This window comes from Argentina silus, assembly GCF_951799395.1.
Source record: "Argentina silus genome assembly, chromosome: 11".
In the NCBI taxonomy this organism is placed as follows: Eukaryota; Metazoa; Chordata; class Actinopteri; order Argentiniformes; family Argentinidae; genus Argentina; species Argentina silus.
The window spans coordinates 20,820,351-20,832,498 of record NC_139665.1 but is presented as its reverse complement, the minus strand read 5'-3'; the positions used below and the strand labels follow the sequence as shown (position 1 = coordinate 20,832,498).

General features: G+C 44.8%; 2 protein-coding genes across 2 annotated transcripts in view; one reads left to right on the top strand and one right to left on the bottom strand.

The window, feature by feature from the left end:
- The window catches only part of fkbp14 (FKBP prolyl isomerase 14), a 3,377-nt gene extending 84 nt beyond the window's left edge, over positions 1-3,293 (top strand). The window contains exons 1-4 of the mRNA XM_083680387.1: positions 1-171; positions 438-589; positions 1,548-1,675; positions 1,894-3,293. The exon at positions 1-171 is cut by the window's left edge and continues 84 nt beyond it. Of these exons, the coding sequence (XP_083536513.1) occupies positions 1-171; positions 438-589; positions 1,548-1,675; positions 1,894-2,052 (610 nt within the window). The 3' untranslated portion in view covers positions 2,053-3,293. The remainder of the gene's footprint in view (positions 172-437; positions 590-1,547; positions 1,676-1,893) is intronic.
- On the bottom strand, positions 2,393-11,271 carry wipf3 (WAS/WASL interacting protein family member 3). Its single transcript, XM_083680386.1, has 8 exons — positions 10,861-11,271; positions 8,159-8,246; positions 7,293-7,425; positions 6,334-6,492; positions 4,995-5,672; positions 4,639-4,773; positions 3,652-3,753; positions 2,393-3,345 (listed from the first exon to the last, which is right to left on the bottom strand). Exons 2-8 carry the CDS (start codon positions 8,228-8,230, stop codon positions 3,305-3,307), a joined length of 1,320 nt encoding a protein of 439 aa, XP_083536512.1. The 5' UTR covers positions 8,231-8,246; positions 10,861-11,271; the 3' UTR covers positions 2,393-3,304.
- Positions 11,272-12,148: the final 877 nt, after the last annotated feature.

Genomic DNA, 12,148 nt, shown 5'->3' with positions numbered 1-12,148 from the left:
GTTTTGCACCTCTCTTCTGGTCTTCGTCACTGGAGCAAAACTTCCAGAGACTGAGGTGAAAATCGTAGTTTTGTCCAAACCCTTCCTCTGTCATCGCAAGTCGAAATATGGTGACATTCTTCTGGTTCATCATGAAGGATATTTTCAAAATGGAACGATGTTCCATTCCACGTAAGCATTCCATGTTGTTAATGTATTTCAGTTGCAGGAATAGACCCTCTTACCACAGAGTTGGGTTATTTAATAGAGGCCAGTCATAAAACCACCAAAAGTGTGTGTGTGTGTGTGTGTGTGTGTGTGTGTGTGTGTGTGTGTGTGTGTGTGTGTGTGTGTGTGTGTGTGTGTGTGTGTGTGTGTGTGTGTGTGTGTGTGTGTGTGTGTGTGTGTGTGTGTGTGTGTGTGTGTGTGTGTGTGTGTGTGTGTGTGTGTGTCCACAGCCGCAAACAAGGAGACAAACAGCCAATGTGGTTTACGTTGGGCATCAAGGAGGCGATCAAGGGCTGGGACAAAGGCCTGCAGGGCATGTGTGCTGGAGAGAAGAGAAGACTCATCGTACCCCCAGCCCTGGCCTATGGGAAGGAGGGGCGAGGTACACACACACACATCCCTGTAACCTACAACATGTAGACACACATCCATGGTCACAAAACACACTCCTTACATTAACACTACAAATACAAACTCACCAGATATGCACATGTTGCTAATGATAAACTTAAGCTATTATTTTTAAATAGCTCTATAGACATACCACACCTATAATAGCTTCATTTGCACATGAATTGTGTCCCCCTGTAATGCACTAACTATCATCTCTGTTTTTCAATAACATTTTAGGTTAGAAACGTTGAAAAACGGTTTTACTAACTAACATCGTACAGTTTGACTACTTCCCAGCATGGAGCATGTGAACTATGCTATGCTTTGCCCTGGTAAGCACCCATAACCTAACCCTTGACTCATAACAATACCCACTTAAAGTTTGCATCAACTAACCATGCCATGATAACCATAACCTGAATGACTTGCCATCATATATTTTTTTGGTCAAATGATGTGCATCTCAATCAGTCTAAATTGGCTTTTTTGCTTGTCGACTTTTCCTTGTCCGCACAGATCTGATAGAGCTGGACAGGTGAAAGCATGTTCCTGGCAGGCTTTTTCCATACTGCTTTCCCCCAGTTAAGTCTTAATTAAGATGAAGGAAAATATGCAAGGTGAAGAAGCCCCATAGACTATTCAGATGCACCCATTGCCTTGTTACGTGTGATGCCATAGTGGGCATCTTTGCTTATTGTATGTGACCATTACTGTGTGGATGACAGATTACACACCTTGCGTTATAGCTTCCTGCTCCACCAACAACATTGGCTCAATTCTGTTTGTATTTTGGTTCCCTCCTCTATCTTTGTTCCCTCCAAAGCAGAAAACCCTGCGCATGCCGATCCCAAAATACTAAATGGAATTGAGAAATGGATGCCTAGCCCAGGTCATATCCACCTGGAGATTTCACTGAACTTTGACCTTGTGCTCTGATCTGTCCTCAGGTAAAATCCCCCCTGAGAGCACCCTGACCTTCAACATCGAGCTCATGGAGATCAAGAACGGGCCCAGGTCACATGAGTCCTTCCAGGAGATGGACCTGAATGATGACTGGAAGCTCTCCAGAAAGGAGGTGAGTGGTGGCGATGGCCACAGTCCTCTGTCTCTTCCTCTTTCTTCTTCTCTCTTTATCTTTGTCCACTCTTTCTCTGTCGCTCTCTCTCTCCTACTCTCTCTCTCACACACACACACACACATACTTACACATATGTACACATACCTACACATATGTACACATACAGACAGACAGGCAGACCTGTGATGATCTGCTCTCTCTCACGTCTATCCCAGGTGAAGGAGTACCTGAGGAAAGAGTTTGAGCGCCATGGCTACCCTCCAAACGACACTCATCATGAGTCTATGGTGGAGGACATCTTTGCCAAGGAAGATGAGAACAATGACGGTTTCATATCATCTAGAGAGTTCACCTACAAACACGATGAACTTTAACCTATTACCCTGTCCCTCTCCCCTGTCTAATATTGATCTAGTTTGGAGTTTTGTTGGGAAGAAATGTTGTCATGAAAATAATTTGATCTTTGTGACAGAAGATACTCTGTGTATTGTTGTGGTTCGGGTGAACATGGTATTTTATTTTAGATACCATGTAATATGCTCCTAAAGAGACTGTTTTATTTCACAAACTAGTGGAGATTAATTTAGTTTTCTTTAAAGTATTCACTCCTGAAAAGCTTTTTGAGTGTGTGCATATTAAATATGTGGTATTTGCACCATTCAAGTCTTTTGTGTACACTTGATACATCAATAAAATCTCAACTTTTTAAACAAATCAAAACAATAGTATTTTATTCACTGGCAGAACTAAACAATGCTTATCACGCTGTTCCAGTAGGTGGCACTGTCTGCTAAAGTGTTAATACAGGACATTTCTGACAGAAAATAAAACAACAAAACAACAGGATGAGTATCACATGCCTCACTCAAAGATTACACACAGTAGTAAAAAAAGACACTTAACAACAAGAATAGATAAATACATTTACATTTTGTCCACATCAGTATTTTAGTTATCATGACCACTGTAAAAGGTGTGTTGTTCAGAAGGTTTGCAGTGCTGTTTCTTTCCATTTAACCATTATTTTCCAGGTTAGTCTCCATGAGATACATTTCTTTTTAAAGGGATGTCTGGTCATGTGTCTGACGCGAGAGCACACACTAACACTCATTCTGAATGAAAAAACAGTGCTGGAAACATGTATCCAACTCTGTGTCATTGCCATATATGTGTGAATTGTAGGGGACTGCTTGTTGCAAGCCAGTTGGCATGGACCTGAACACAAAATACACAGGAGTTCCCAATGGATATCATTCACATTTGAGCTTAATGGAGGAATCAGTTGGAGAGGAAAGAATAGAATATTTCACACTTAGCCATGGGGATACATTGTCCGTTTGTGTATGTGTGTGTGTGTGTGTGAGAGAGAGAGAGAGAGAGAAGGCACTGTGGGGACAGCCCTCCTCTCACACACATTCAAAACATTCCACACTGGAAAAGGTTAGAAGTCACATACTGTAGCCAGTATAGGGAGGGACAGAGGATTACACACACACACACACACACACACACACACACACACACACACACACACACACACACACACACACACACACCCAGAGACATCTGCATGGCCATAATGGACTGTGGAAGAGGAGGTCTTCGGCCAGCTGCTTGGCTCATGTCTCATCGGAGGTGTGTCCTGATCGCGGGGGGTTTAGGGGTCACTGTGGGGGAGGATAGAGGGAGGGGTAGGAAAAAAAATCATCTTGACAATAGCCCATTTTTGACACAAGTACACACACACACACACACACACACACACACACACACACACACACACACACACACACACACACACACCAGTGTTGAATAGGCAGGGCAGGTTCCTCATCTGGATCTGTTTTGCCCTAAAATGTTTTGCCTTATAGAACTCAATAGATGGTAATGGCAACCCTGGATGGGGTTTTGGGGGCCCTGTGCCCTGCCTAAGACACATTCAGACAGAACCCACATTCACACAGTATCCACACCTCTGTTCTCTTTACTAGGGTAGGTCCGTGGAAAGGGCTTGAACTCATCAGGAGGGGGAAAGTCTTCCATGGGGTGGAACTGAAACTTGGACTCAAAGTCATCTAAAAGGTTAGAGAATCAGAGAGAATTATCACACACTATAAAAAGGTAACATTGTCAGTCCAAAGCAGTCTCTTCATCTTCCTATCTCTCCCTTACACACATAGAGCATCTATCATTCTAGACATACTATGTGCTGTGTGTGACACTATTCCAACACTATTGACAATGGTCATGATTATGATCATTAATAATCACTGCGTGAAAACGATGAATAGTGGCAACTTCAAAATGAAATACAACAGTTTGAAACTGTTTTAATTGCAATGGGCGGCGGTTTGATTTTCTGTGACGGCACTATATTTCCGCGGATGCGGGAAATCTTAAAAAAAAATCCTGAATCGTTCCACGACTTATAAGACTAGTTAGGTAGTTCAGGTGAAGCGGCGTCATGCTAGAGTAGCTTACCTGAATACAGCTGTTTAATGCTTATAATATTTTTAAGCTATAACCATTTAAATTGGTATAGGTTATGTTAGGGTTATGGAGATATTTCGTTCTATTTTAAAAAGGCACAGTGTTTACAGTGTGATTCTCTATGACATCATTGTCTATTACTCAGTGTGATTCTCTATGACATCATTGTCTATCAGTCAGTGTGATTCTCTATGACATCATTGTCTATCAGTCAGTGTGATTCTCTATGACATCATTGTCTATCACTCAGTGTGATTCTCTATGACATCATTGTCTATCACTCAGTGTGATTCTCTATGACATCACTGTCTATCACTCAGTATGATTCTCTATGACATCACTGTCTATCACTCAGTGTGATTCTCTATGACATCACTGTCTATTACTCATGTGATTCTCTATGACATCATTGTCTATCACTCAGTGTGATTCTCTATGACATGTTGACGATGAGGTAAAGGCTCTCTCACCCAGGCTGTGTAGGTGTCCGTTCCTCAGGCTGGCGGGGGGCAGGGGGGGAGGTGGAGGGGGAGGGGTGCGGCTGGACAGTTCAGTGGAGGGGGAGCGGGCCGGGGGGGCAGGAGGGGGAGCCAACCGCCCCACACCTGATTGTGAAGAGAAAAGACAATGTCAGGGCAATATAGAACATCCCACTAATAACCTATACTCTTAATTATATTATATGTGTATGTGTATGTGTTTTTCAGATGCATGTGATTTCTATGTCATTTGCTATGTTTTATAGACTCCAGGATTGCCTGGATCAATAAAACCGAATAAACAGATAATGATTTCATTCTAGGTGGTTGTTCTTATACTCTCATACCTGCACTTCTGGGTACAGCTGGTGGGCGTCGACTAGGGGCAGTGCACGGGTAGGAGGGGGGTAGGGGGGGCACCCCGGGCCGCATGGCAGGGGATGGGACAGGGGGCATCTTGGGAGGCGGAGGAGGTAGAGAAGATGGGCAGATAGGGGTGAAGGAGGCAGGGAGGGGAGGAGGAGGGGGTCCTAAAGGACTGTCCCGAAAGATAGGGAACTTTGATTCAGACGAGACGGGGGAGGGGGGCGGAAGGTAGAAGTAACTAGAGGAACTGTCTGGGAGAGAAGATGGGGGTACAGAGGGGGGAGGAGGAGGGGGAGGTGGGGTGGAGGGCTGTGGTATGGAGTGGTGGTGGTGGGGGTGCTGAATGGGGAGCCAGGTGGGTTTGGTGACCTGGAGAGGAGGGGGCGGGGGTGGACAAGTGGGGAGAGGGGGAGGTTTGTTGCTGGGTCGGTCCTGGAAGGCGGGAGGAGGAGGAGGAGGTGGGAGAGAGGAGATGGGGGGAGGTTTGCTGTGAGAGGGGGAGGGAGGGGCAGAGGCCGAAGGGGAAGGGCGGTGGGCGGGACTTGCTCTCTCCGCTGGCCTGTGAGCGGGTGAGGAGGGTTCAGAGGTATGGCCGCTGTCTGATGACGTAGGAGGGTTCCACAGAGGCTTCAGACCCGCAGAAGAGCTAGAGCGAGAGACTGTGAAAATCAAGCATTAGTAGAGACTCTTACCCAGAGCTACTTAGGCTACAGTTAACAACAGTACATAGCTGATGAGAGAACTGAACCGACAACTGTCATGTTGCCAGTTATCGTGCTCTAGTTACTACCAGACCTAGTTTCCAACCATCACACACACACACACACACACACACACACACACACACACACACACACACACACACACACACACACACACACACACACACACACACACACACACATATGAACGCGGTTAAAGTAGGTAAAATAAAGGTTTATTTGTCATATGCACAGGATACAGGTTGTAAACGGTGCAATGAAATGCTTACTTACAAGCTACCTCTCAACAGTACAGTGAAATATCAAAGTAAAAATAACAACACACAATAATACACAATTAGGCAATAAGTGGTAGGCACAATACAAGTACTCAGTCAATAACAAATATTGAAGTATAAAGTAGCAGTATAACAAACAACGCACACACGCACGCACCCGCCTACCCACACACACACACACACACACACAAAGACAGACTGACACACACACACACACACACACACACACAATACTGTTGATCAGACAGAGAGAAGGGTAGACAGACAGATAGAAAGAAAGACAGATGAATAGATACTGTAGATATTGCAGACAGACAGACCTGGGTTATGCTGTGGGGTCTTGTGGCCTGTGGGTCTCAGAGTGGGGAACCCCCCAGCGAACAGCCCCCCTAAGGAGGGCACCACGGGTGACATTCCTCCTGAGCCCCCCTGAGAGGAGCCCCCACTGGTAGACACATCTCGACCACTCACCTTGGGCTCTGGGAAACAACACAGAGAGAGAGAGAGAGAGAGAGAGAGAGAGAGAGAGAGAGAGAGAGAGAGAGAGAGAGAGAGAGAGAGAGACTGATAAATGCCTAAATTCATGCTGGTATTTTGCATAGTTCTGACTTGGGGTTTTAAGACCCCTTTAACCCTTCTTTGTATGTATACTGACTTGTGTAAACTCACAACAGCATTTGCATTTTATTATATAAACGTGGGGAGTGCATATTTCCATCCATGTGTTCTCACCATATACTGTAGTTTCCTGCTCTGGTCATGTCCTTATCTGCGACTGGAAATTCCTTCCTGAAGTGTGTGTGTGTGTGTGTGTGTGTGTGTGTGTGTGTGTGTGTGTGTGTGATGACTTTAGCAAGAGCATCCTGAGTGACCTTGAGCTCAAATATAACTCTTGAGGAGATAAACAGTATGGCCTTATCTACAGCCCTATCAACTATCTCACTGCACACTTCACTTTGCTTCCACCTTTCTCATTTTCTCACTCTTACTTCCCCCCAGTCTTCATCTCGGTCCTACTCTTATCCCCTCTCCTCACTTTCATTCTGTCTTACTTCTCTCTGACACACTGACCCATCTGTCTCTGTCCTTCCCCTGGGTCTCCTCCCCCTCTCTCAAACCTCCCCGTCTCTCTCCAACTCCCCCGAGCAGACGCATGTTCTCTCTCTTCCCTCCTTGTTTACGTCCTCCATTCATATGAGAATGAGTCACTGTCCCCATGTGAGAGTCATTTAGCAGTGAAACTCAGCCACGCACACCAACTAACAGAAGGTGTTCTTACTGTCAAAGACTGGCCCGCTGCGGTCGTTGACCTGTGTGACTTTCTTGAGCCTGGATCCTTTCTGGATGTCTGCCAACAGGGCATTCCTGCCCCCCGCCTCGCTGCCCTGGAGTTTAGGGGGGTCTGAACGTGACTGTCAGAGAGAGAGAGAGAGAGAGAGAGAGAGAGAGAGAGAGAGAGAGAGAGAGAGAGAGAGAGAGAGAGAGAGAGAGAGAGAGAGAGAGAGAGAGAGAGAGAGAGAGAGAGAGAGAGAGAGAGAGAGAGAGAGAGAGAGAGAGAGAGAGAGAGAGAGAGAGAGAGATGAGACCAACAACACTCTCATACATGAAATAATGGCATATACCCTCCTCAAACCCTCACCACATCAACATATACACCCTCCTCTATTGTCAACATCAATATGACCCATATTCACTGTGGAATTTCAAAGATGTTGATCCGGAGACCAGAGGTCTAGTATATTTCTACAAATATACAATTTTTTTATAGTATATTTGTAGTGTTCAAAATGGCCAGTTGTATATTTCTATGTGAGTTGTCCTACTTTCACAGGTCGTGTCTGCCAGTCGAGGAGACTCATTGAACATGAGAACGCTGAGAGACTACTCTGGAAATATGACACCACAGTGGTACGGAGTGTCTGCTGTCTGTTCCACTGTGTGTGCTTATACCTGTTCCTACGAGTGTGTGTTTGTGTGTGTAACTGTACCTCTGATTAATAATGCAAATAACTGCCAGGTGGTTGACAGTCAATGGGAATAACGAGAGAGAGAGAGAGAGCGTGTGTGTGTGCGTGTGTGTTTATGATTGTCAATGAGAGTGTATAAGTATGTGTATGTGTGTTCATGCATTAACACAAGTCTTACCTGTGGAGAGGCAGCAATGGGTGGAGGTGGGGGCGGCGGTGCAGGGGGAGGGGGAGGAGGGGGGGGAGGCATGTTTGCCCTCAGGTACCTGCAGAACAGACCCAATGAGTGACCATGCGTTGCCCATAAATGCATCAACTGACTATGATCATAATCGAACGACGGTGGAATATTTTCCTTCATAGAAGCGGCTTCTGTGGAAAGGGTCATACTGACAGACCTTTTCCCCCCTCATTAGACAGGAAGTGCTTTCACCGTGGGATGTAGCAAACAGGAAACAACGAACGCTCCTTCCTCTCCAGGGAGAATCTGAGATCCCCTTCCCACAATGCCCGGCGGTGGCAGCCCAGGGGGGGCTCAGCAGGGAACAATGGCTTCTGTTGTCTGGGAAGTAGTGGCTATCTAACTGCCAGCCCCTGCTAGTCCAAATGCCTTCCTCACCATTATGTAAAGACTGACTGGAAAACATATTAGGGAACATATTGAGGAATAGGCCTATTCCTCAGTAAAACGTGAGGGATAAATGTGGACAATATGTTGCAGAAACATCCTGATGTCAAAGAGGAGCAAGCAAGCTAACACCTCTCAAAGCTCTCGTGAAAAGAAAACTTCAACATAGTCTAGAATTGAATCCTCCATGGGAATCCCTTAAAGGTATAATCTTAAACAACAACAAAGTGGTCTCCCCATCACTTTTTTGGTAAACAGCTGAGGGATGGGGCTGGATAAATGTAACCACTCTCAATTTCAAAGACAGGGCTATGGGTGCAAGGACTGATCTCCCATGAGATCAAAATAATAGCTGTAACCATGTTTTAAAGCTATACAGTGTTTGTTTACAATTGCTTTGTTTACAAACAATGACATAAAACAGGCTTATATTTGGGGTTCTGATGGGATATGACAGTTGGACTAAGCTCAAAGGCATGCATAAGTTATATTCTTTTATATGATATATATATATATACACACACACACACACACACACACACACACACACACACACACACTCACTGGACACTTTATTAAGAACACTTGTACACCTTCTCATGGTGGAGGTGGTGTAATGTTGTGGGGAATGTTTTTCTTGGCACACTTTGGGCCCCTTAACACAATCAATCATTGCTTGAATGCCACAGCCTATTTGAGTATTGTTGCTGACCATGTGCATCCCCTCATGGCCACAATTTACCCATCTTCTAATGGCTACTTCCAGCATGACAATGCACCATGTCACAAAGCAAAAGTCGTCTCAAACTGGTTTCATGAACATGACAATGAGTTCTGTGTTCTTCTGTGGCCTTCCCAGTCACTGGATCTGAATCCAATAGAACACCTTTGGCATGTGGTAGAACGGGAGATTCACAGCTTGAAAGTGCCCCTGAAAAATCTGCAAGAATTGCGTGTTGCAATCATGTCATCATGGACCCGAATCTCAAAGGAATGTTGAAGGAATGTCTTTGTGACATCTTGTGGAATCAATGCCACGAAGAATTGAGGCTGTGCTTTGTGAGCATATATATATATATATATATATATAAAATCCCCAAAATGTATGTACCAATCCCAGATTGCCCCTCCTAAAAGAGACACCCTAACCATACCACAACATGTACACAATCTGCAGATAACAAATACTTGGTTCTGTTTGGAACTATGCTCCTTAGCAACAACGTAACATGACATGCAGAACAGAACCTGTTTTTGTTGTCAATGTCAATGAGGTCTTTCAATCTTATTTTAATTCACATGGATTCCAGCATCTCAGCGGTGTGTGTGTGTGTGTGTGTGTGTGTGTGTGTGTGTGTGTGTGTGTGTGTGTGTGCAACTGGCAGAATATCCTATCTTGCTATTCCCATCCACATAACTGTGTCATGCAGCTTCAATGGCACTGCCACAAAGTTGCCCTGAAAAGCGGGGTATTTTGGCTGAGCATTTTACTGTAACAACAGGTGTGAAGGACCTAAATAATATGTGGACAGTAACTCAGCGCTTTAAGGGTACACATAGTAGTCACTTTGTGTTGTCATTTCGAGGTAATGAACCCCCTGTTCTTTTTTATAAGAAGGCTACAGCACTGATCTCGACAAGCAGCTGACACCCGCAACTGTTCAACCAACCAATACAAACCCCCTCTCTGCGCCACTTCTTACCCCCTCCACAAAACTGTGATTGAGAATAAGGCTAATCCTAAATACCGTGATTTGAGAGTGAAACCACACTAGTATTGCAACTCTAAATAATCGCCATATTATCCATTATTATTACTCTACTCTGTTTTCGACGTGCGTTTCGACCTTGAGCAGAGCACGTTTACACATTAAAAGTGCAGAATCAGGGAGGTGAAACATTTTGATTAGTGTTACAGTGAGTTCCTTATAATCAAAGCTTTATCAAGATAACATCGCATCCGAAGTCGCATTCGCTGCGAAAAAAAACTTTCCCGCACCAGGAAAGGCAAGAATTGTTGCTGTGGCAACAGCTCTCAAAGCAATAAAAAGGAAGGTCGTCAGAAAATGTTTGTTGGTTACAACTCGGAAAAACATACCATAATTCCGAGAAAACATTCAAATTATTAGCAATTAATAGTGCAACAATAACTTTGTTCAACAATTACCAAAGAGATTCATGAGAAATAGCTATTATAGGCTATTTGCGGTAGTCTTCACAAAAGGCCCGTTATGCATGAGTAGCCTACTTACCTCTATGTATTGACAGGAGCCGCTAGTGACCCGAGATAGTTGTCTGTCCCGAGTTGGAGTGCAGCACACTAGCCGCCTAGTGCGCGGCACTGACCCGGGAGGATACTGTTACTGACGTCTTGCTCAAGCTATTTTTAGTCAAACGAGGACCGCCACATTGCAATGCTGTTAATTCGGTTCTTGGTAGCTAGACCAGCTGAAAGAACGAGTTTGACAAGTAGAAATTCCGTTGATCAAGTGTAGGCTACTCAGTGGGAACGTTCCTTTGAAGTTTCATAAAGTTGCTAATGACAGTTAATTCAAATTAATTAATTCCGACGTTCAGTTGGATGCAGTCAACACACGAAACAAAGTTTCATATTTGGGTAAAAGCATAAATGTCTTTAGGTGGGGTGAGTGTTCCTCCTCGAGTCGTTGTTTACGCACAATCCCTCCCACTCCACTATGGTCGATTGCTGCTTGCGAGCTTTGCGGGGGGGAGGGGGGCGGCGGCGGCGGGGGGGGGGACAGCGCGAGGCCACACCTTACTGCTTCAAAGACTCACTCTTTGACCAATCATATCAGTGCGCGCACATTGAGGCACCTCAATGCCCAAGGAACCATTCCCATCACTAACACCTGCCGTCGTGTCCGTGTGGTACATGAGTGGGAAATTGGGAACAGGTTTTGTTGGGTATGGAAGTAGGTGTGTTCTTGCGGAGAAATATATTTGTCCTCTTTGACGAGGAGACGGTGGACTTTTCTGTGACAGGGCTCTTTGTGCATATTTTCCACCTCCGTTTTTTTTTCTCTAGAAAAGACTGTGCCTCTGTGTCTATAGACAATAGTGAACAACTAGTCAAAATAGACTACGATGACAATCAATATCTCTACATGACGGGGGCCATTTACTCACAGACTGACTGATGGAGAAACAATATTTACCCCCTTGTGGTGGAAAGACGACATTTGTCTCCTCTGCAGCATACCAATTGTGGTTATCTTTATGCAAATTAGAGAAAACACCTTTTTTTAATCTAAGTGCAATTAGCTATACAATATAAAGAGAGACAGTATGAGTTGCCTACAACAAACTAGTCAGAGGTGATTGCTGTTGCTCACACACACACACACACACACACACACACACACACACACACACACACACACACACATGCATGGACACACGTAGCCCATTGGTGACAGAGTAATGCAGTGACACAGCCATGATCCTCTCGGGCTTTGATTGACACACAGAAGATCAGTCAGTTATGCCCTGGGTTTGACATAGCTACAATACGCAGGTTCT

Coding starts and splice junctions, on each gene's coding strand:
- wipf3 (XM_083680386.1), bottom strand. CDS start 8,230: ATGCCTCCCCCCCCTCCTCCCCCTCCCCCTGCACCGCCGCCCCCACCT. Junction 6,493..7,292: donor CAGCGGGCCAGTCTTTGACA/GTAAGAACACCT, acceptor GTTGTTTCCCAG/AGCCCAAGGTGAGTGGTCGA. Junction 3,346..3,651: donor CCCTAGTAAAGAGAACAGAG/GTGTGGATACTG, acceptor CCTCCCCCACAG/TGACCCCTAAACCCCCCGCG.